The following is a 23169-nucleotide window of genomic DNA, read 5'->3' on the forward strand; positions in this document are numbered from 1 at the left end:
TCAGAAACACGTTTCACGTCTGTACACGAACAACCTTGATAAAAACACTAGAAAAGAGAAACCGATTACTCCTTTTAATTTTACCAACATGTAATTACTTTCTAAAATAGTATATATATATATATATATATATATATATATATATATATATATATATATATATATATATATATATATATATTTTTTACCTGGCCCCTTGGTCATTATGTGGGTATTACATAAATACATACAAACTTTAGATCACTGTGTCAGATTTACTTAAGCTGATCATTAAACTGCACCAAAATCCAATTCAAATCAGTTGGACTTGTTTTGTTTGGTCAATATTGAAAACTCAGCACAAAGTTCACTGTCAATATGTTTATTCATTTCTCATGACATTACTCAACAGAGCACTATTGCTGCTCTTCTTTGGTATAGAATGTTACATGATGTTTTTCTTCCACTTGTGCAGACCCAGCAGTGGTGTACATCAGATTATGCCAGTTAATGTAATCGCCGAGTTTGTATTTGCTCTTTGCCTCCATGTAGGTCTTAATCTGACGGGTGGTCAAGGTTTGCCCGTGTACATGCACATCTGCCAGGAAGCCTGTGAAGATGTTGGTATGTTGGAACCCTCCATCATATTCAGTCTGATACTGGCCAAGTGTGATGACAGGGTCTCCTTTAAAAGACACTTTAGGACCCACTGCCTTCTTAATGCTGGCTACTTCATTCACGAACATCTGTGCCAGACCATTTTTGGCATCCCAGGTCGCACAGACTGACATCCACTGATTATTGTTAAACGCCAACCCATCGAATTGAACCTGGGAGCTATGAATAGTCATCTCGTACTTTTTGCTTACACTTAACCAACGTAAAGAAAAGTCTTTAGTATAGGATGGTGTAGCCAAAGAAAAAAAACATGGGTCGGCGCTCATTAGTTCAGTGTAGAATCTCAAACACACGGTGATTGCAGACAGGTCCATAGATTCATTCGGATGGAGCTTCACCCAGTTGCTGGTGGACAGCTCTGGGAATGTGATGACCTTCTCCCTCAAACATTTTCTGTCTTTCTTCAGCTCTGTCGTTAATATAACAAGATACTTTCAACACTTATACAGTAGTATTGCTTATTGAAAGCACAAAAAAAAACTAATGAAATTCGCTTTTTAACCTATCTTTGGTGACCTCTGTATGTTAAAAACTATTGTTAATATGACATTGCTAATACTTACGGCACAGTGCCAAACTGCAAAGGACAAAAAAGAAAACGGATGAAGCAAGTGTCTTCATGGTCCTCTCTGGGCTGAGAGGCTTCACGCTGCTCTTTTTATACTGCAACACTGTTGTGAGGACACATGCATGTTAGTGCTGATTCAGCAGTTCAGCTACATGTGTAGATAAGGAGCAGAGTTGCACAATTTAGCCAAAACTTATCTTGCAATAATGATTGACTTTTATTCTCACATGAAAAAGTATACTATAACTGTTGCTGAGACATCCAAGCAAATGTACGGTGCCAAATCTTTCAATGAAGTCGTTATTTTTGTTTTTATTCCATACAAAAAAGGTACTTTAAAAGATATACATTTAAATTTCTTTTGGAGTAACCCTTTCAGTCCGTGACTTTTGATGCTCGGTTAATACTATACAGAACCGTGTGCGTGTTGCAGAAGAACATTGTAGCCGGATCTACTTCTCTCTGTTGATGTCTATGATAAGCAGTACCTTCTCGAACCAGCCTACTGTAAATAGTCGGGAATATAAACATTTTATTATAGGTATAACATAGTGATTCAGGAAAAGATAAAAAAATAAATAAAAAAAATGGTATGGTAGGTGTACTTGCTTTTTTTTTTTTTTTCTAAATTCTGAACCCAAAAAAGTTACCAACTGCAGGTTTAAATAGCTAAATTCCTCTTACATATCCCCCACAATAAAACAAGACACAACAAAGGTGAATGAGTCAACATTTTTAATCGTTTTCATAGAATACTTTTTACATTTTCACAAGCTAAGAAGAAATATGACAGATCGTGGAAGAGTCCTGTGTTTAATTTGTAAATTCTCTGGAGCAATAAGATGTGGATGTAGAGAAATAGTTTTCACAATGTGGCATTCTCACTGTCCTGCTCCCATCTTCACTGCAACTTAATGTTGCAACCAAAGCCAAATACAGCAGACCACCACAAAATGCCTGCGTAGAATCCATAACAAACTGCATCCAATAGCCTTTATTGCATTTCCATCACTCATGCTTGTTTTTTTCCCTCCCGTACTGCTTACCAGCAGAAAAGACAACATTACAATAAATAAACTCATAATGCAAAAAAGATACAAAAATAAGATATTTTTTCCTTTCTTTTTGGCTTACCATAAAACAATAACATAGTGGTATAGTAAATAAATGGCTGTTGTACATCTCCTTCATCTCCTTGTGATATAGGACAGGACAGCGATAATTACAGATGCAAGTCTTCAATTTGTACTGTAATCTCTAAACAAAAATATATACTGTGTATATAGTTACTGAGAAAAGGGATACATCCTTATCCAATATGATAATACATTGTACAACCAGTTCCCAATTCAAATATAGCAGGCTCTATAAACATAGTTCATGTAGAAGTATATATATATATATATGTTTGAGTGTTTTTTTATGCAGCACTTAAAATGTCTTGTAAATAACATGGAGTACAACAATACATTTTTTTTGTTCAAAATGCCACATAAACCAAAGCAGCATGTCATAGACTCTTTTAACTTGTACCGCTGAGGTGGTTAAACTGCACATGCCTCATACTGACATATATAAGACTTCTGGGTATTTTTTTTAAGAAATCTCACTAGTTTAAAGTAATTGTGATGCAGGATCACAATACTGACTCTTTCAGTAACTTTTGTATAGACATACAGTACAAAAAATGGCTACAGTATATAATACATACATGACTAGTTTGCATGTTTCGTTGGGGCCGAAGTATGAAAATCCCTGTCAAAGCAACATCAGAAAGGCAATATATACTCAATAGATACGTGGATGCCGGTAAGGTTTAGCATTGTGAGTGGTAATGTGCAATTTACAGATACTTATGTATGCAATTGTAACATAAAACCCTGACACATCGTCAAGCTGCCTGCTGTCTGGCCTCGGTCCATGTTTTCTACGGTAAACTGTAGACCCCAGTTCTACTGACATATCCATCCAGTCAACCCCTGATCATTCAAACAAACACACACAAATGGCGCTACGCATTCACACACTCATTTACACGCAGACACGCCATGACAAACCAGAGCAAAGTTGTCAAATAGGCTCCTTCATGTATTTCACTGTCCTACTGGTCATCCAGCAAACTCCCTTCTAAAGCCTCTTTTCGCTTTCTGTGACTAGACATCTTTTAAATGTCTTTTGATATGTTTGACCTACAGACGGGCCAGTGATGCTACAGAAAAACTACAGCGAAGCACAATTAGTGACACTCTAATTTTCACTATAATGTTAAAATAGACAATTTGCAGAAATAAACAGTGACCACATCTCAAAAATTAAGTTCTGTCTTGGTTTTACTTTTGTGTGCCAGTGAGCAATGGATAGTGCACGCTGTACTGTTAAGTGCACAGATAAGATTAATCTCTACTGCTGTGACAGGAGTCCTTATGATTTCTGGCCCTTAAAACACCAGCGGGTGCGTAGACTGCACAACATCACATGGGAATGCTGCAATGATTCCAGGGTTCTCTCGCATTTCTTTCACGTTTCATCTTCCGATGCAAAATCAGTAGGAAGGAGAGACAGAAACTCGAGTACACCAAGACCACTTTGTTTCGTTGCATCAACAACATCAACAAAAGCTCTTAAAAACAGAACAGCAAGAGAGAGGAATGGGAGGGACTAAGAGAGAAAGAGAGAGTACTGAGTACGACAGATTGACCAGGAACAGCGATCGACTTTGTACAAATTCTGACTGTCCGTGTTTTATGTTCTTAGGTGGCTACAACATCGCTACGGTGGAGATGCAGTGCAAGGAGGTAGCCAGCAGGAGCAGCAGAGAGCTAAGGCCTGATAGAGACACCTGCCGAGTGGACGAATTCCTGGAGATGGTGTTGGAGGAGCTGGGGTCATCGATCTGTGGGTCCTTGGAGAAACACAACAGTGAAAAGGCAAGAAAGAGAATGAGCATTTAGTCTTACCAGCGTAAAAGTGGTTAGATATGGCAGACAGTTCAGATATTTGATTTTAATGTATTTTTCCATTATAGTGTTTTACCTTGAACTTTTCTAAAAGGAACTGTGTGTATTTGTGATGGGCTTTTCAAGGCTTTTAGCACAGCATAGTGCATTAAAAAAAAAAACAGGACTTTTACCTTGCAAAAAAAACCAAACAGATAAAAAAAAAACCCTCACAGTTCATTCAAAAATAAAAATGCTATTCCGTCTGAGTTCACTACCTAACATTGGTTCAGATGTCTGAGAGATTAGAAAAGCTCTTTGATTCAGCAATGAAATTGTTCTCTGAAAAGAGGTCCTAGTTTTTAGGGCTGTTTGGGACTGCCGCTGCAACACTAAATGTCATTCTAGCATATAATGTTGCTTTTATTATGTACAATGACATTTAGTGAACTTTAAAAGGCAGAAGATAAGCAATGTTCACATTTTGCCATCGCCCGACGCAAAGATCATGTGCATACTGGGTAGGAAGAGCCCTCTAGTGCCAGGTCAAAGTTCAGCCGAAAGGTGCCAATGTGACATGAGATAATTACTGCTTTGTCTCTCCTTCCTTTATTATGATTCATCCTTTCAATAGCACTTGACATATCGAAAATTTGTATGGGTTGTGATGTGCTAATTCTGGCATGAGTAGAAATATACTTACCACACATAACACATGTATTGTGTTGTTTGTCTTTAGCTTCTGAGCCTAAAAAGGAAAAAAGAAATGAAATAATAACATCTTAGACCAAGTAAATCCTTACTAGACAACATTTTACAACAATGCTGCTGGAGGATGCGCATCGGATAATCAATAACAAAATACCCAGAATGCTGTGATTTTATGTCTGTTAATTGCACTGTATTAGTAGTGTGCTTTATAATGATATTGACAAGCTTAAAATCTATTGTGTTTTTTTTTAAATAGTGTCGATATAACTACAGAGAATTAAATGTATGCGCAAGCAGATATTAATATTAATCATATTATTCATAGTAGGTGGTTTACTGGAGGATTCTCAGTTTGAAGGTAGATTTAAATGCAACCCACTAGTAATGCACGGGTTAGTATGGATTTCACCACCTTATGTGTGTGTACTTGTTGTATAGGTATGTGTGTCTGAGAAAGTGAGAAGCGGTGGTGATATAGGAGACCTGGTGACAGTATAATGAATGGATTCCTGCGTGTTGGCGGTTCGGTATCCTCCTGAAACTAGCCGACTTGAATCTAAGCCAGAGCCCAGCATGATAAAGCAGTGCCTCGAACAGCATGAAACATTATAAACAACCGCATCTACAGACCGGCGAAAAGCAGATTTGAGGTTTAATATCAATGATTAATTTCTCCCAGAGCGCCTAGCACCCTTAAAACATTTTTAAAATTGAAGAAATAAACCAAAAAATGTCTAGAAAGCGTGATGTGCGGGCAAAAAAAAAAAAAAAAAAAAAAAGGTTGGATAATTGTTCTCTGTACATATCAAGTGCTGTTTTAATTACATTGAAGCAAAATGCTCCCAAAGTGCAAGATATGGCACTTTAATAGTCCAAAAGAAAGAAAAAGAAATGGAAAAAGAGAACAAAACTTATGAAATTGGCCCTTAATCTCACTGAATCACTTGACAGCATACTAAGCAGAGAGTTTCTCACTTTTATTATATATTTAGAACATGAGTTCGCACTGAACCCAGAGATCTCTCTCGTACTGTTGAAGCAGATTGTTCAATGATTTAGCAAATATGCCATATACTTGGATTTTGACATGCTTTTACATGAGGTATTACCATATGTCTCTTTGTTTTGAGGGTGTTAATGCACATCTGGCTCTTTTGTTTTACTCAAAAAGGCAAAAACCCTTTCTATCACATAACTAAAGGGTGATGCAAACAGTATGGCTGCCGGTAAACATCTCGGTTCTAAACAAGAGAGAGAATAACAGTTCGATATGCAACAGAGACGTTCATAAGCAGGAGTCGTCTCGCTCGTTTTCCTAGAGGTCAGCTGCGTGTGCTGTGATCATTTGTAACCGATGAAGAAAGACTGACAGACATATCCCATGAGTCTGCACTCTCTGTCTCTGTTCTTCTCCTCATTTTCACACTGACAGCTGCTCCCCCTCAGAGGACTATGTTTTAGCAGCGAGGCTAATACAAAAACATGTAAACCCATTAACGCCACTTTCTCCTGCTGCTGCGCTTTTCTCTGTTGGAGCGTTTGGGTCTGGAAGCATTTGCGTGCGTGTGCCCTAATGTCTGTGATTATATATTATCCTTGTTTCTAATTAAAAGACAGGCTGTATACGGCCAACTCTAACTCAGGTTGTGGGTCTTAAGTTGGATCGTATTCAAATTATACATGTTATCAGTACTTCTTGAGTATCAACTTCTTGAGATTCGAATCCGTAACCTTGGCAATCGCTCTATTATTTGAACTACAGGAATGCTATTTAATTAAATGTGTAATTACCCCCATATGAGCTTGATGTCTCCGATGTTTGTGCAGTTTTGTCTTTGTCTTTCTAAGTTTGTGTTTAAAAGACACTTAATATTCAGTGATATTGCCAGTTTGACTGCGCTGACACTACTGGATGAGAAGAAAACTGAATTGAGCTGGGTAATGACACTATTGTCTCCTGTAGAGCTGCTTTATAGCTGAATCATACGACACTGTTTTTAAGCTATATTTAATCAGCGCTGATCTGACCTGAATGGCCACTCTATTGTCTTCTGTAGAGCTGCTTATAGCTGAATTGATCTAATTTCATAATTGATAAACTGTATTAAACTGGAATATTGAACTGACTTGAACTGAATGAGGACACTATTGTGTTTTTTTCGAGCTGCTTTGCAGCACAGTTTGAATCTATTTCATATTTTAAGAGGTTTGCATTATACTGTGAAGCTCCTTTTGAAATAATCTATATGAATTGCTGACTTGGCAGATGATGTTCAGAATGTCTTAAATAAGGTCATTTTTATAATAAATGTGCAGTACATTATGTAATTTTTTTTTTTATTATTGATGCAAATAGTTGCGATTAATTATTTGACAGCACTGATTAATTTATTTTTTAACACTTAATTTGGTGAAAAATCATATATTTTCTAGTAATGTTTTAAATCTTAATTTAACCTATAGGTAGACAGTTAAGTAACTGCAATTTCTTTCTCCCATTGTCTGTAGCGTTTCCTTACATTCCTTACATCAGCTCACCTTGATAATATAGTACAGATACTTCAATTTCTTCAATACTTCAATCACCTATAATATAGTATAGCTTTCTTATGTAAATTAGGCCTATGCGACTGAACCATTCCCTTTCTAAAACACTGTTTTCAAGATCAACAGGGGTATTTATTAACTCCTAACATATGAGGACCACAAACACCTCGTCTGTTTTAAAACCCTGCATTCCCCGAGGCGCACACACATATACAGCCAACCCACAATGCATAAATGAAACTTGAAGATCTATGTCTGCAATAGTTCCATTGACCTGGAGGCTTCCGCAGAACTGGTAGAGGGAGTTATCAGCCGGGTTGAGATGGTTGATGTGTGTCCCTGGCTCTATGGCATTGGGTGATCTGTCTCGATCTCTGTTCCTCTGGGATGGTGTTGTCATAGTGGTGGTCGTTTGCACTGGGGGCATTGGCTGCCAAACACTCACATCTGTCCCATTTCCAAATGCCTGGATTGCATTACCTGCATACAAAGACCAAAGATATTTAAGAATCGATACAGCACACAGAAACACTAGTTTTGTCTCAAAGTCTTTAGTCTCAAAGTTGATAGATGTTTACCATAACATGCAAGTAACCAGAGATGTATGACTGTTTATTAGCGTCTCAGATACGTGTTTGACTGTAAATCATTCCTTAATTTTATGTGCATACTGGATATGCATTACATGTGGCTCAGAATTTCCTAAATACATCCAATTCAAAATAACCGATGTGTAGAACTGACAAATGCTCGATAATGAAACTGAATGTATTTAAAACTTGCCTCATACATTGTAAATTACAGGTGGTTTCTATTTTTACAGGAGCTCAGGTTGCTGTACATGAAGAGCTTAATCAGCTTAATCTCCTTAAAATTATTTCTCTGTGATTTGCAATCATTGTTTTAACAGAAAGACCAGCAGTGTGTACCGTGCTGTTGCATAAGACGAGCGATTGCACATTTATCACTAACTTATTAAACCTGACCTATCAACATAGTAAATAGATAATGTGCTGTTTGTTTACTGGATGTGTGATAGACTGGAAATGATGTGTATTTGCATCTCAACATACGAAAGGTTGGGAAAGACTATTTGCCCAAACTCTTGTTTTTCTTAGAAGTAGGATCTACTGCCTCATTATATAGACCTCTGACAGGCTCTTGCTCTCACTGCCATCTCCACTGAAACAATACAGACAGCACACTGTTTGGCACAAATACCGAATAACAGCCTGTGTCTGTGAACACACAAAATCCAAGATAGTCTGGTAGAGTACGTGTAGTTGTTTTCACTTGCATTTGTTCTGTAGTATCAGAAACGTCCGCCCTCTCTCAAAGTGCTTAGTTTCAAATCTTAAATCTGCTTTTCTAATTTTATCATACTCGCATGTAAATTATTTGAACAAACACATGATGAATGTGTTGTTTGCTATTTTTAGAAGCTTTCTCTCCATCTCTCTAGGAAATACTGGAAAAGACCCGCAGGCTCTGAGCGCTTTGATCGTTGTTTTGAGTCTATGAGCCCTGACACATTTTCTTCAGCAGATGAATCGTGTAGTTTCCTCTCATGTGCATGTCTCTCAATGAGTCATGTTCTGTGAATCCACTCTACACTCCACCAGCTGATGTCTGGAGACCTTCATATCCACAAGGTTTTAGGTTTCAAAGAAACAAAAATGCACTGCAATATCAGGCTACCGTTTTCTGTTTTTTTTTGTGATTTTTTTTTTCTGCAAACCATCATCCTTTTCTGTTTTTCCGGCAGTGCACATTTAGCACCCTTTCATTTTACATTGTTACATTACATTTGAAAACGGAATACAGTTTTCATATTAAGTTTGGGGTCAATAGGATTGTTATTATTATTATAATTATTATGATCGAATTTGTTTCCATTTGTATTACCTTTTCATTGTTGCAGAATGATTGTGTGACACTGAAGACTGGAGTAATTGCTGCTGAAAATTCATCTTATCAAAATATTACATGCAGGCTTGGTGAACTTAAGACCATTAACTTGGAAAAAAACTACACTTCCTAAAGTTAAGTATATAGAGCATAATTTATTTGTTTACTCATATTTCTTTGTTTTCTAAAATAAAAATGTATTTCCATCTTTAAATTAGATTTGAATCCTAGATTTTTTAACCCCATTATATTTTTAAATACATCCTTATTTATTGTGTCAGTGCTGTCTTCCAGTTAGAAGTTTGAGTAATGCCACCATTCTCTGGAAGCAAGGGTATTAATGTGAAGCTGAGTATTTAAACTAAATAAAAAAATCCAACTTAATACCCTTTGAACAATCTCGCTGTTCTGCTGAAACACTGGCCTGTGTTGAGGACGGCGTGTTCCAAGGGCAGACAGACGCATAACGCTTAGGGGCAAGTGTAGGGTGTGAGGCCAAAGCGCTTCGTCATAGCCTCCTAAACACCCAGATACTGACGGCGCTGGGAACGAACCCCCAGAACTGTCAGGATGCCTTAACACTGAAATCCCATAATGAGACACGAGAGAATGAGGTAATGAGAGGGATAGAGAGAAAGTGAGAGAGAGCGAGAAAGAAAGATAGAACAGTAAAGAAGCAGTTTAACCTCCTGAAGAGTCTCCTTCAACATCCCCTCAAAGCCCTCGGCACTAAAAGAAACAAATCAAATTAAGCTCAGTCTGTTCACAGATATGCTCTTCCTACAGTGAATCCACCCTCGTTCTTCAACAATGAAAACCATCTCTGTTTTTTCCTGCTGCGGTTATTTTGACAGGTCACTATTCTCTTACGTTTATCATAATTTTTTTTTGCCTTCACTACTTACCTGTAAATGGTCTTGACACGAAACGATTTGTATTCCGTTTAGACTTTCAGTAGTAACAACTGCACAACTACAACAGTAAATAATATTGTCATAAAAACCGTGTATAATAGCAGAATACTTCAATTTCTTTAGTTGTTTTGTTATGGCTTAGTTATGAAATCTAACTTAATATTTATATATAATTAATTGCAAAAATATATATATTATTATATATAATAATTATATAATATATATATAAGAAGCACAGCAAACCTATCGTAAGATTTCTTTCTCCAAATTGTACATTCCCATTGACCGAGGCTCTGAACTATTTGACCACAAGAAACTTTGTTCAAGTGCTGCGTATTGATGTTTGAGTAGTGGCATTCACCTGACCCCGTGTTCTAAACTGACCCTTTATGGATCTGTTTCAGTACTACACATTTTTCGTAGCACTTTTAGGACTTCCAGGCCCTCCCTGAAAGCTCACTTCTCGCTATTACCACTTAGTCCGTTTTCACGCCATTCTGTGAGTGCATCGGAATAAAACAAAACACAGGGTGCAGTCAAGTAAGTGTAGCGAGCAAACGATATACGGGGGAAGGGTAAGAGAAAGAAGTGTACATAATAGGAAGATGGAAGAGGCTTTTTAGAGGCAGAGGTAAAAACGGGCTGACAGGCGGATAGCTAAAAGCCTCAGAAAACAACTTGCTGGTGTCTGAAGAGATGGACAAAGCAAACCAGATCAGAGAGAGAATGAGATACTGTAAATGGACAGTTAGGACGGAAGTGGCACGGATGGAGGCACAAAGTTTAAAGGAAGAGAACACAAGACAGAAAGAAGCTATGTGAGGAGCGCCTGACAGATTGTTCACATCTTTACATCTATTTTTGTCATTTACTAGAGGAGGATCTTTTTATATTACCACAAGTTTCCCAAAGAGTCTGTCATTAGTATCAAGTATGTAGTAACTCAAGTATGATACCATTAAGTCAGCAAAGTTTAAATGTCATTTAAACTTCAGTTGGAAAACGGGCGCAAGATTAATTTATATTGAATTATATTCAATGTATAACGTTTGGCCTAGCTCTAACGCAAAGTACAAACTACACGAACTACTAAATCAGCAGACCGGACGAGTAACTCACGGAGGCAGGCGTTGTCAGTGAAGAACTCTGTGAATCTGTCGCATTCCTCTTTGCTGTTGCCGCTGCTGCTGCAGTCGCAGAACGGAGACACACTGATCTTGGGTGAACGCAGATAATTCGGGGTCATCACCGTGCCTGAAAAACACGGACATGTCGCATTTTAAAAATTAAAGCATCGGTTTCATATTTAATTACAATTTGATTAAATATGTACGTTTTTTAAAAGCCTGATTGTGCAGACGTCAGAATCCTCGAACCTTAAACTCTTGACATCTTCAGGTTAGCCGTTATCTTGTTCACATTGAGCTTTCTAAAAAAATATCATTTTGGTGCAGTGTTCCTTGTAAAAGCTGTACTGTGGGGATGTGACAGTGTTAGCCCACAGAGAAACAGTCTCCCACTGCTAGAACAACAACAGGAGCTAATCACAGATTAATAGCTGCACTGCTGTATTCCCGTGTGTCCAGCTGCTGTTTCTGTGTGCTGCACACACGACTTTGGGAAGACATCCAGCACAAACAAAATGCAAAGAAATAACTAGAGAACAAACATGTGTTCACAAAGGCTTTCTCTTTCTCTCTCTCTCTATATATATATATATATATATATATATATATATATATATATATATATATATATATATATATATATATATAGTAGTAGAAGTCACTCAGTACTATTTAATACATTAGTATATAACATGTTGATGTGTGTGTGTGTGTGTGTGTGTGTGTGTGTGTGTGTGTGTGTTTGTGTCTTTCGCCATGAATCAGAATTAATATAAAATGTACTATATTAACATAATTCAAAAATCATTTTTGTTTATAGTAGTGCTGTCAAATGATAAATCCCAATTAATCGCATCCCAAATTAAACGTTGTTGTTTACAGTGTGCATACTGTGTATATTTATTATATATAAATACAAACCCATGCATGCATAAATTTAAGATAATTTTATGTATAATATAAAATAAAGAATATACATATAGAAATACTTCTATAAATATTTTCAATATATGTACTGTATGTGTGTATCTTTTTATATACATAATAATAATGTACACATGCATATACTGTGTAAGCGGAAACCTTTTATTTTCGTGCGATTATTGACAGCACTGGTTTATATGTGATAAATTGATTTTTAACAGTGCGACTATTCCCCAAGAGCCTAATATTAAATTGACCATGTTATTGATATAAATATATGTTACAGGGCAAACTCACCAATGAGGCCAGAGTACGACAGCAAGCAGTCAGCATAATTCTCCTTCAGACAGCCAGAGAGAGAGCGGGGCTCAGGTTGACAGTTAGTGAAGAAATCAGCCAGACGAGACCTAAAACACAGCGCGCACACACTTCATATTACATAATTCTCACCTCTTCCTGACATCTACTCTAGTACAATGAGTACTAATGACACCGCTTTATAATTAAATACGGTTCATTACGAATGAAAGAAAACATATGTTTCCAAATATGTTTGAAAAGCATACTAGACGCACAGTTCTTGGCTGGTAAAAGTGTTAGAAGACTCTCAGCAGCAGTCTGCGGAAGTGTTAAGAACGGACAAGAAATGTGTAAATAAATGTCTCCTTAGACAACATGGTGTGAGACTAGTGAGGGATCTCTGCACAACTCCACCGAATACCTTGCTACAGCCAGGGGCTACACCTGGCTTCAAAATAATCATGGGTATGAGAGCAGATGGATGCAGCAAGAAAGACATATAATGAGGAAGAAATGACCGGAATGGAGCATGTGAACTGTACAGACCTGGAGCGCAAGTGCAAGTATATTTCATTTATTTGTATGAGTGTCTGAGTGTGCCCCCAGAATGCCGAGCGGCGGCTCCTCTGATTGAGCGGGGTCATTAGCTGTCGCACTCTCTGTGCCTAAAGACGTTTACTTGGCAAAACTACATCCACGTTGTGCTAATGAATCCTTAACAAGCCATTTAGCGGACTCTGGGGTTGCCTCCTTCTCGCACAAACCAGATTTAAGGCTGCAGTTTTTATTGCTAGACTTCAATAATCACCACGATCGTCTTTGCGATGTGTTTTCTTTAATGAATGCTTTATTTCCCAGTAGATGCAGTTTAGCGGCTCATGGCTATGTCTGTCTCTGTTGGTGAATATGTGTTACTGCAGATGGCATGTTGTGATCTTGCTTCTCAGATTCAGTGAGGCATTTCTTAACACCTCTAAATAGCTCATTACGTGTTAATGCACACAAGACAAGTTTTGGCGTGAAGTGCGGATGCATTTGCATGTAAGTGTGTGTAAGAAGCAGAAAGAGAAGGTTCTTAACTTTGTGTTTATTTACAGTTTGAGACTGCTAGCGAAATGGTTATGTTATATTTTATTTTATTATATTTTGAATGCATTTAGTATTAGAAGATTAGAAATTATATTAATTATATTGTAAATTGTAAATAATATTGTAAAATGTAATTTATAGAATTACTACTATAGCATGTTATTTATATATATATATATATATATATATATATATATATATATATATATATATATATATATATATATATATTTTTTTTTTTTTTTTTTTTTTTTTTTTTATCTTAGAATAATTTAAGTGAATTTTGAATCCAAATATATGAACAAAATCTATAAAAATATATTAATTATGGATGGTCAATTGTTATTATTTAGGGTCAGTTCACTAATTTATTACTATTATTATACAATAGGGTCTTAATAGTTAAAGTTAGTTAATTCATCGACAATGAGCAATTTCATTTATTAATATTTGTTCAAATTAGTTCATAAAAAATATAACTGTTCACTATTATTTGATTTTAGCTCAGTTCCAATAAATAGTGTTAACAGATACAACTATTGATTTTAATAATGCATTAGTAAATGTTGAAATTACCATTATAAGATTAATAAATTCTGATATGACTTTTTTTTTTAAAGGTGTCCTCGTTACACTTTATATGTATTTATATGTTAAAATAACATTATGCATAATGCAAGTGACCCTAATCCTAACCCTAACCATATAGCATGTACATGTAGTTAATTCATATCATGCATTATTTAAATGTATAATCACACTGTAACAGCAAGCACACCTTAAAATAAATTGTAACCTAAATGCCTTAGAGGTATTTTTTTCATTGTTAGTTCATATTGTTAACTAACATTAACCAACATAAATGTATTGTAAAATGGTATTGATTTATTCATTTAACTTCATTACCTCAACAATATTAAGAATCTGCTCACAAGAGTAATATTTTGAGTTGCCATCTGTAAATCAGACCTGCAGATGTAGTTGGTCTTGCAGGACGCTTGCAGTGCCAGGCAGTTGGGCTTCTCCTTGTCCTCGTATGAGCAGGCTGGAACGATGGTCTGGCGTCTGCGCTCGGAACAGGCCAGCTGATCTCCTAGAGGACAGGAGCAGAAGAGCATACCGTAGCTGTGCTTGGGGGGCACCTTGTCGAAGAACTGCCGCAGGGCTTTGTGGCACTTTCGTTTGTTGCAGACTTCAGCTGTTGAGACTCGGCTGGTGCAGGGGCTTATGTAAGCCGAACGGTATTTCTTACAGGTGTCGTTTAGGTTGCAGGCCTTGGCTGCGTTCAGACAGTTGTTCTCCTTTGCTAGCGCTGGCTCACCTGCACAGACAAAGATGCACGGTATAAAATACAATATAACTCATTTGAAAACAGATGAGTGTGTGCTGTAAATATTTTTTGGAGAGAGGGTGTGCGTAAAAAATGGAATAAATTGACACGAAGAAGTGCAAACAACTTTTAAAAGTAAAAAACTGTTGATAAATATTAAATAAATCCAAAAAGAAATGAACAAAGACGAAGAAAAAAGACTCTGATACTATCCACAGCTCTGAAATCTTTTATTTGAATACCCTACGGCACTGACGGACACGTGAATTAATCATCCCCGTTTCTGCAGGTCTTCCAAAACACAGAGACTGTTTATAAGGAACCTGTTTTTTTTTAGTTTTAGGTTGTTTTTTTATGCTAAGCGGAACGGTGCTCATCCCTTTGGATCCCTGCAGCCTAAACAAACAGTCATCTTGGCCGAACAGGGGAGTCATCAAAGCGGCCGGCACGGCTCTGCTCTCGCCTGTCAGCTGCGGGTAATTGCTGGCTTTCTAACACATTCCACAATTAACTAACATTTCTGGAGACTTGCTGAGCTACAGCAGCAGTTTGGATTATAATGAGAGCCAATTAAAAACAAGACATGGGTTGTATTAGAGCGAGGGTGGAGCTTACGTGTGCATGTGTTATTCTATGCGTGTGTGCTTAAGGACAGTGCTAATAAAATGGTTGTTTTTAAGGAGGCCTGAGAGGATCCTCAGAGCCTCTAGCGCCAGGAAGTGATGGCATTCAGTCAAGTAAGTCGTGTTGGATTAGACTAAGGTGTATGGAAGCCACCTGTTCGCTATCTCTGTATGATTGTTGCATTTCGCTGCAGTTAAGCCGGCCATACGCTGTGCAATTTCAGCGATGTTTTTATTTAATACCAGCTCTCACTGTATGTGTAAATCGCTTGCAATGTTAAGCCAAAACTCAGGATTTAAATATGTTTCATCGTCAAGCTAAAACTTGACGGCTCACAATATAAGTTGCAAGTAAACACATGGTTGTATTATTCAGAAATCAGCTCAGAATCAGATGAAAATCACACAGTGTATCCCCGGATTTACATGGAAGATTTAAAGCAGCAGTTTTTTTCTACTTGGTAAAATGAAAGATTAATCAGTTTCTGAATATATCCGCCTTAAAATGACTGCCAGTATGTCTGAAAGAAAGGATAGTAGGTTTTCTAGTGCTAATGAATGTAAATGGTGAAATAATTCTAAAATATTGATGTCAAAAATTCTAATATTCCGCACCCGAACCTCAAATCAATTTTGAAAATTTTGCATACACATATAATTGATCCTATTAGACATGAATAACTTCTGGTCATATGTAATGAAAAGGAGGTTTGAAGTGAACATGGATTCAAAATTGACTTTTCATTGTATTAGTGCTCAAATCAAAGGAAGATGCTATATATTTTAAACAAAAAGTATCAATTTCTGCTTCTGAAATTCAATTAAAAGTTTTTTAATTCTTCCTCTTCAACATCCTTGTTGTGGTACATAGTTTTTCATATTTTTTTGGTGATATATTACTGATAATGTTGCACTATGATATATAGAAAACCATAAAGCAGTGCTCAGTGGCCAGGCTTCAAACCAAAATTAAATAATGTTTCATAAAACATTTGCAAATAAGCACCATTTCTACCTCACGAATCAAAGAGAAGAAAATCATCGCTTCCCTATAAAGTGGCACTAAATATAAAAAAAAAAAAAATGGGAAAACTCACTGAATATAATACTTTTCATATAATAAATAATTTGTGCCTCAAATCAAGCAGACAAAACGCAATGCATGTGGTAATTGCTTTCGTGGATGTCTGCTGTGCATGGAGGAATTTATTGCTTTACCATTTTCCATAATTTGTATTAACCCTTTTTCACACCTCTTTCAAAATTTGGTGGTTCCATCACTCATTTCTAATGTGATACTTCAAAATGCATGCTAAAACAAGGTGATGGACATAGTGATGACTGTGAATAAAATTCAAAAGTCTGAGGACAGTGACATTTTAAATTAACAAATGAAATGAATGCTTTACTCAGCAAATATGAATTACATTCATCAATAAAGAACTTTCAAAAAGTAAGGTTTATATTTTAAATAAATGTTATCAAGATTTCAACAAAAATATATTAAACAGCTTCAGCACTAATTATAATGAATATTTATTGTGCAGCAAATCAGCTTAGTGTGATTCAGCTTTTCCATCACAGGAATTTATGTACATTTCAGAATAGATTAAAGTTGATAACTGTTATTTTAAATCGACCCACAATATTACTATTTTTCTATTTTCAATTAAATATATGCACCCTTCTTGAGCTTATGTGACATTTTTCAAAAAACATTTGAAAACTTTTGAACAGTAGTATGTCTCCCAGAGATGCACTTTGACCCCTTGACCTTCCATAGAACAATGTAAAACAACACCGCTCCACTCCATCTGTTAGCCGTCTGGACTGTAATTCAACACACACACACACACACACACACACACACACACACACACATACAGAAGCATGTATTGAAAGTCCATCTGCCCAGACAACATCTGCCCATTCAAACCCTTTAGCACAGAAAAGTCTCTGTCTCTCTCTCTCTCTCTCTCTCTCTCTCTCTCTCTCTCTCTCTCTCTCTCTCTCTCGAGAAGGGGTGCTTATCTGTGTATGGAAGAAAAAGTGGATTGCAATCTTGCTTATTCATAAACAGTGCGATGTCAGAGCATCAGACATGCATACACACTTTCACACAGGCACTCAAAGCTATAAAAATTCCCTCACTGCTGAATTCCACTACTGTCAGATGACATCATCAAAAAATGACAGTGTGTGTGTGCCCGTGTGTGTGTGTGCGCGATGTGCCCCTCTGATCTGATGCCCCGAGGCTGACAAGAATAAAATACCTATTCTGTAGCTTGGCACAAAGGGCTTCAGGTTGAAAAGATACAGCTGTCTGGATCCTTCACCTGTCGTATGAACCCTTAGTACCCGATGTCACACTGAAGAGACTGACCAATTTACAAACGAACACACACACAATCCATATAACACTCATGAGCACCAAGTTGTTATGGCGAGTAAATAGGTGACTGGCAATTTCATAAAAATAACATAATACAGGGTTTAAATCAAATTGTGGGAGCAATAACTTCCACTGATGTAAATTACCTTGACTTGTGTCTTTTTTTTTCATTCTCTGCATGTAGAAAGAATAAGCTATAGGTAATCTAATATAAAGCTGCAAGTATTTATTTATTTGTTTATTTTTTGAATTTGTAAAACATTGACATGCCCAAACAGTTATGTAAATGTATTTAAATTAATAACATTTCAATAATGAATGGTCTTATATACGCTATCATTCAATAGTCTCACATATTCAACAAGGCTGCATTTATTTAATTAAACAATAAAGTAAACATTTTAATATTGTGCATTATAATATTCTAATATTGTGTTTCTTTTAAACTGCTGTATATTATATTAATATCCTTTAAAATCATTCTATACTGGATTTGCTGAAACAGGGATACCATTTTTTCAAGATTTTTACTGAATATAAAGTTCAAAAGAACGTTTATTTAAAATTAAAAATGTTCATAGCACTGTATAAAGTGATTTGATATATTCAATGCATGCTTGCTGAATAATTACTTTAGTCTTTTAATAATAAAGAATTGTATGATAGTGATAATAATTACAGTGCATAGACAGATAATTTAGCAGGTACCACAATGCAGGAACATGTTTCAAGTTCTCGAACACTAACATCAGCTGCTCCTTCACCACACACCTCGCACACACTGACCATCTGGCTTGGAAGGTAGAGCAGGAACCCCCTCCCTTACTGTGTGCCGTCTCTGATACAGCCTCAAATTGATTAGTGTCTCCTATTTCCTTCCCCTTTTGGCTCTAATTTTCAATTAGCAAGAGAATCAGTCTGAATAATGACCTTGAATACTATTGGAACAAACCTGGAGTGTGCTTACAGATCTGCTTCTCATGTTTTATTTGGACCTTTGTCATCCATCTGTTCTTTCCTTGAGCCAGTATGGCAGTGATCCAACTGTGGGCACCTAAAGACTTGCCTTTTGTTTTAAAGGAAGTCATTATGATTATAAATAAACTAGAATGAGCAGTTAATATCACCATGCAAAGGCGCTAACGGCACGGATGTCAAGAGTTCATTTCTCATGGCATATTCTGACAAAATGTTAAAATCAACCCATATTTTTCCCATATTCTGTTATCTAATAAAAGCCCAAAAGATCTAAAATGTTAGCATCAGTTTTTAGAAATGCAAAGAATATAGATGTTCCAATTTAATAAAATGAGAGCAAAGGCACCATAGTCACACGTTTAATTCTGTCTCTCATCTGAGCTGTTTTAATATAATTTCTCTCCAGGATCAGGCAACTGAGGCCTGATTAAATCCTAATAAAAGCCTCACCTGAGGGTTAATGGGAAATGTACAGTGAAACAAGGAAGGGAGGCCGACGCACTCCTATCATACTTTATCTGGAACTGTAATGTCACCAGCGATTAGCAGAGAGGTCGAGGATTTGATTAAAACACCACCGTGATTAGAATCTGATGTCCTCTTGAGTGTGTGTGTGTGTGTGTGTGTGTGTGTGTTAGTCCCTCTCTATAACTGTCTATCTGTCTTCAGGTGATTGTCAGTCACTGGACTGCAGAGAAAGTAAATGAAGAGACAATTATGGAAAAAAGATTGTAATGAGACTAAAAGGATGAAAAACATTAGCGAATTCTTCGACCGAGACTGCTGGTGTGTGTCCAGGTTTATTTTTCCCTGCGGTCACACAGATGTAGTGTTTGATAATATTAGGTAAGGATTGTGTTTGATAATGGGCTTTAATTTGTCAGTTCTATAGGGGCTCTGACAAAGTCCTCTGCAGTCCTTATGGACACAGTATCTGCCTCTTTCTGATATAAATTAAATACACAAGCATAATGATGTAAATAGAGCAGAAGCATTGTATAGTAAAACTGATAAATAATGGGACATAATAGCCCAACTCCCAAAAAAAGTCTAATTGGTCTAAGTCTTTCTCCAGAACTTTACACTCATCAATTCATCTGCATTGTTAGTCCTTTTGATCTTTTATTTAAAAGAATCACAAAAATCTAACTTTTCATTGGATAACAGGAATTAAAAAAAGGGGGGGGGGGATTATCATTGTGGAATAAATGTTTTTTTCTCAAATATACATTGATCACAGTTATTGGCACCCCTAGAATTTTTTATGAGTAAAATATCTCTGAAGTGTATTCCCATTCATATTCACAATTTTGAGCACTCCAGGGTGATTATGAACATGAAATTATCCAGCCATGGCTTTCTGTTTCACAGAAATAAAAAAGAAGGGAAAACAAAGCCCAAATTCCCTTAATCATCCATCACAATAAGAAAAACCAAAGATTACATTTCTGATGTGCAGCAAAAGATAATTGAGCTTTACTAATTAGTGAAGTGGCTTTAAAAAAGGAGCAAAAGCGGTGAAAGTTACCATTTCCAACATCAGGGCAATAATTACGAGTTTTCAATCAACATAACATGTTATAGTCTTCTGTATTGTCCTAATGCATGGTGAGGAGAGGTTGAGTGCCTAAAGACTCTCCAGTGACCGAAGCTGGAGAATTGCAGAAAATAGTTGAGTCTTGGGGTAAGAAAACCTTAAAAACAACTGTCAAACAGCACCTCACCACATTTTGGGAGGATTTCAAGAAACGTTCTTGCTCATCCAAAAACAAACTCCAGCATATTCATTTATCAGACACGACTGGAACTTAAAACGGGACTGGCTTCTACTTGCTTTTTAGCAGCAAACGCTAAATATAGGTTTGGTCAACACATTGATTTTAACATTTTGGAGAGTATCTGCTGGATATAAAAAGCATATGTGTTTCGGTGTCAGCCACGCCACAGGGATATGCTGTTTTCATTCAAATTGCAAATACACATATCCTTGTGTTGTGGCTCACACAGAAGAGCATGACCGGTTTGCATCCGGCGGATGTTCTTCAAAATGGGGCTATGGTGATGCAGAGAGGCACAGAGGAGAAAAATAATGGAATAAAGTCCTTATTTCCTTATTTCATTATGTTCTTTGAGTACAAAAAGTATTCTTGTCGCTTCATAAGGTAAAGACTGAACCGCAGATGGACTATTTTGATGATGTTTCTCATACTTTCTTGGACCTTGATAGTGTTTATTAAGTGGTATTCAATGAGACAGTCAAAGGCTTCCAAGTTTTTATCCATAATATCTTTAATTGTGTTCCTAGGACAAACAAAGCATTTATGGGTTTGGTACGACATGGGGATAAGTGATTAATGACAAAATTTTCATTTTGGAGTGGAGTAACCCTTTTACTTAGGTGATCAAGCTTTTGCAACTCTGACTGTTGACCTCTTCATACTAGATAACCCCTCTTTAGTTGTGATTTTAAGTCTGTTCTGAAGACATATCTATTCCCTCGCGTTTAATACCCCTTTATCATTGGTTTAACTGTTGTTTTGTTATTGTTGTGTTTTAAATTAGATAGTCTTGTTTTATTCATCTTATTTTTGAGGTTATATTCTGTACAGCACATTGGTCAATTTTTTAAATGTGCTTTACAAGTAAATATTGTATTGTATTGCAACTCTGTAAGTGTATTGCGAACTGTTCTACTGTAAAGCAAGCTCATTGGCTGCATTTGCAACATTAACCAGTGAGCTTTGGCCAAGTAGTTTAATGCTGTGAATATCATCTATTAGTGTTAACAACCCATCAGAGCCAGCATCATCTAGAGTTTTATGACACAGCTTGGCATTTATACAGGTGGAATCATAGAGCCGTCTTTCCTTGTTGACCGTGAGTGAACCAGAGAAGCCCAATGGCTGGAAAGATGACCCTGTCTTTTTTTATATTTCGGCTCTTTGTAGCACTTATTAAACTCTCTCTTTCCACAAACAATCCTCCAATGTAATAACAGCAAATGAAACTATAACTCAAGACCTCTGTAATTTATCCCTGAAGCCCTCTCTAGTTCTCCTCACTCTTTCGATCAAGGTATCATGTTCTCTGAGAAGAACATTCCTCTAAAAGATTTCATAAGGATGCATTGGGTTTCAGCAGTGACCGGCTAAATCCCGGGTAATGGAGAGTTTGTTAAGGAAGCCAGACTTTCCAAGGAGATTTTGGCTCAGAAAATATGATCTTTTCTATTAGTAACAGTTTGCGTAATTTTGCATAAACTAGCATTTGATTCCTTGGCTTTGTGATTAGCCTGAAGGACTTAGAAGCAGTGGATATTTTATTTTGGCCATGTCAGATACTGTATCTCCACTCTCACTAAAATGGGAGTTTGTTTGAGAAGTTAACATCCCTCACGCACATACGCACCCCCTCCAGCATTAGCATCACCATCCTGCCAGAACCCTCGACTGATGAGGATTCATGGCCCAGACTGGCTGCTCGATCCCGGCCCTGTACACAAACATGATCTGTGAGGCATTAATATGCACAGCATCCCCCTTCCCCCTTAGCCTGTCACAGAGATATACTGTCCTAGCCCCAGAGTACCAGCGCACTGAGAGACATCCGTTTCAGGGAAAGTTATACTAGTGAGAATCATTAGACCTGCTGCTGTATTTGCATGAATGCAAGAGATAGGATAGCTGTGATCTATTTCCCATGATTGGAAGTGATGAAATAGAGCATGCAAACAGAATGTTGCTGAATCATTTATTTGTACCATCTACAAATAAATTGAAATAATATAGAGAAATTATTTTTTGTATTAATTTTTTAAGCAGGAAAGTGTTAAGAATGTGTGGTCAATGTTCATACTGGTGAGGTCCAAATGAAAATACTGTTACAATTTAAATTGACTTTTTATTTTAGTGAAAAAAAATAGGTGAAAACTGATTTTTTCTGAATTCATTTTAATGTGCTGATTTTATATTATCAATGTTGACCTTAATACCTTAATCTTTTAAAATTATTTGTGACCCCAAAGTTTTAAACAGTGTCTCTTAACATTTAAAAGAAAAATTAAAAGGAAAAAAATATATCCCGAAAAGTTATTTAAAAAAAAGATTCATATGAATAATACATTAAATAAATATCTTATTTTTTTCCCCAGTTGATTTCATAAACT

General features: G+C 36.6%; 2 protein-coding genes across 4 annotated transcripts in view; both read right to left on the reverse strand.

Moving 5' to 3' along the window:
* Nucleotides 1-345: 345 nt before the first annotated feature.
* On the reverse strand, nt 346-1361 carry apcs (amyloid P component, serum). The gene is made up of 2 exons (XM_043254667.1): nt 1221-1361; nt 346-1066 (listed from the first exon to the last, which is right to left on the reverse strand). Exons 1-2 carry the CDS (start codon nt 1276-1278, stop codon nt 396-398), a joined length of 729 nt encoding a protein of 242 aa, XP_043110602.1. The 5' UTR covers nt 1279-1361; the 3' UTR covers nt 346-395.
* Nucleotides 1362-1943: 582 nt separating this feature from the next.
* Nucleotides 1944-23169, reverse strand: part of gfra1a (gdnf family receptor alpha 1a) — a 60830-nt gene continuing 39604 nt past the window's right edge. For all 3 annotated transcript variants that reach the window (XM_043256320.1, XM_043256318.1, XM_043256319.1), the window contains 6 exons: nt 14651-15002; nt 12590-12699; nt 11361-11495; nt 7694-7899; nt 4865-4909; nt 1944-4127 (listed from right to left, as the gene is read on the reverse strand). In XM_043256320.1, the coding sequence (XP_043112255.1) occupies nt 3984-4127; nt 4865-4909; nt 7694-7899; nt 11361-11495; nt 12590-12699; nt 14651-15002 (992 nt within the window). In that variant the 3' untranslated portion in view covers nt 1944-3983. The remainder of the gene's footprint in view (nt 4128-4864; nt 4910-7693; nt 7900-11360; nt 11496-12589; nt 12700-14650; nt 15003-23169) is intronic.

The sequence above is a fragment of the Puntigrus tetrazona genome, chromosome 13 (genome assembly GCF_018831695.1).
Source record: "Puntigrus tetrazona isolate hp1 chromosome 13, ASM1883169v1, whole genome shotgun sequence".
NCBI classification, from domain to species: Eukaryota; Metazoa; Chordata; class Actinopteri; order Cypriniformes; family Cyprinidae; genus Puntigrus; species Puntigrus tetrazona.

Coding starts and splice junctions, on each gene's coding strand:
- apcs (XM_043254667.1), bottom strand. CDS start 1,278: ATGAAGACACTTGCTTCATCCGTTTTCTTTTTTGTCCTTTGCAGTTTG. Junction 1,067..1,220: donor TTGCAGTTTGGCACTGTGCC/GTAAGTATTAGC, acceptor TATTAACGACAG/AGCTGAAGAAAGACAGAAAA.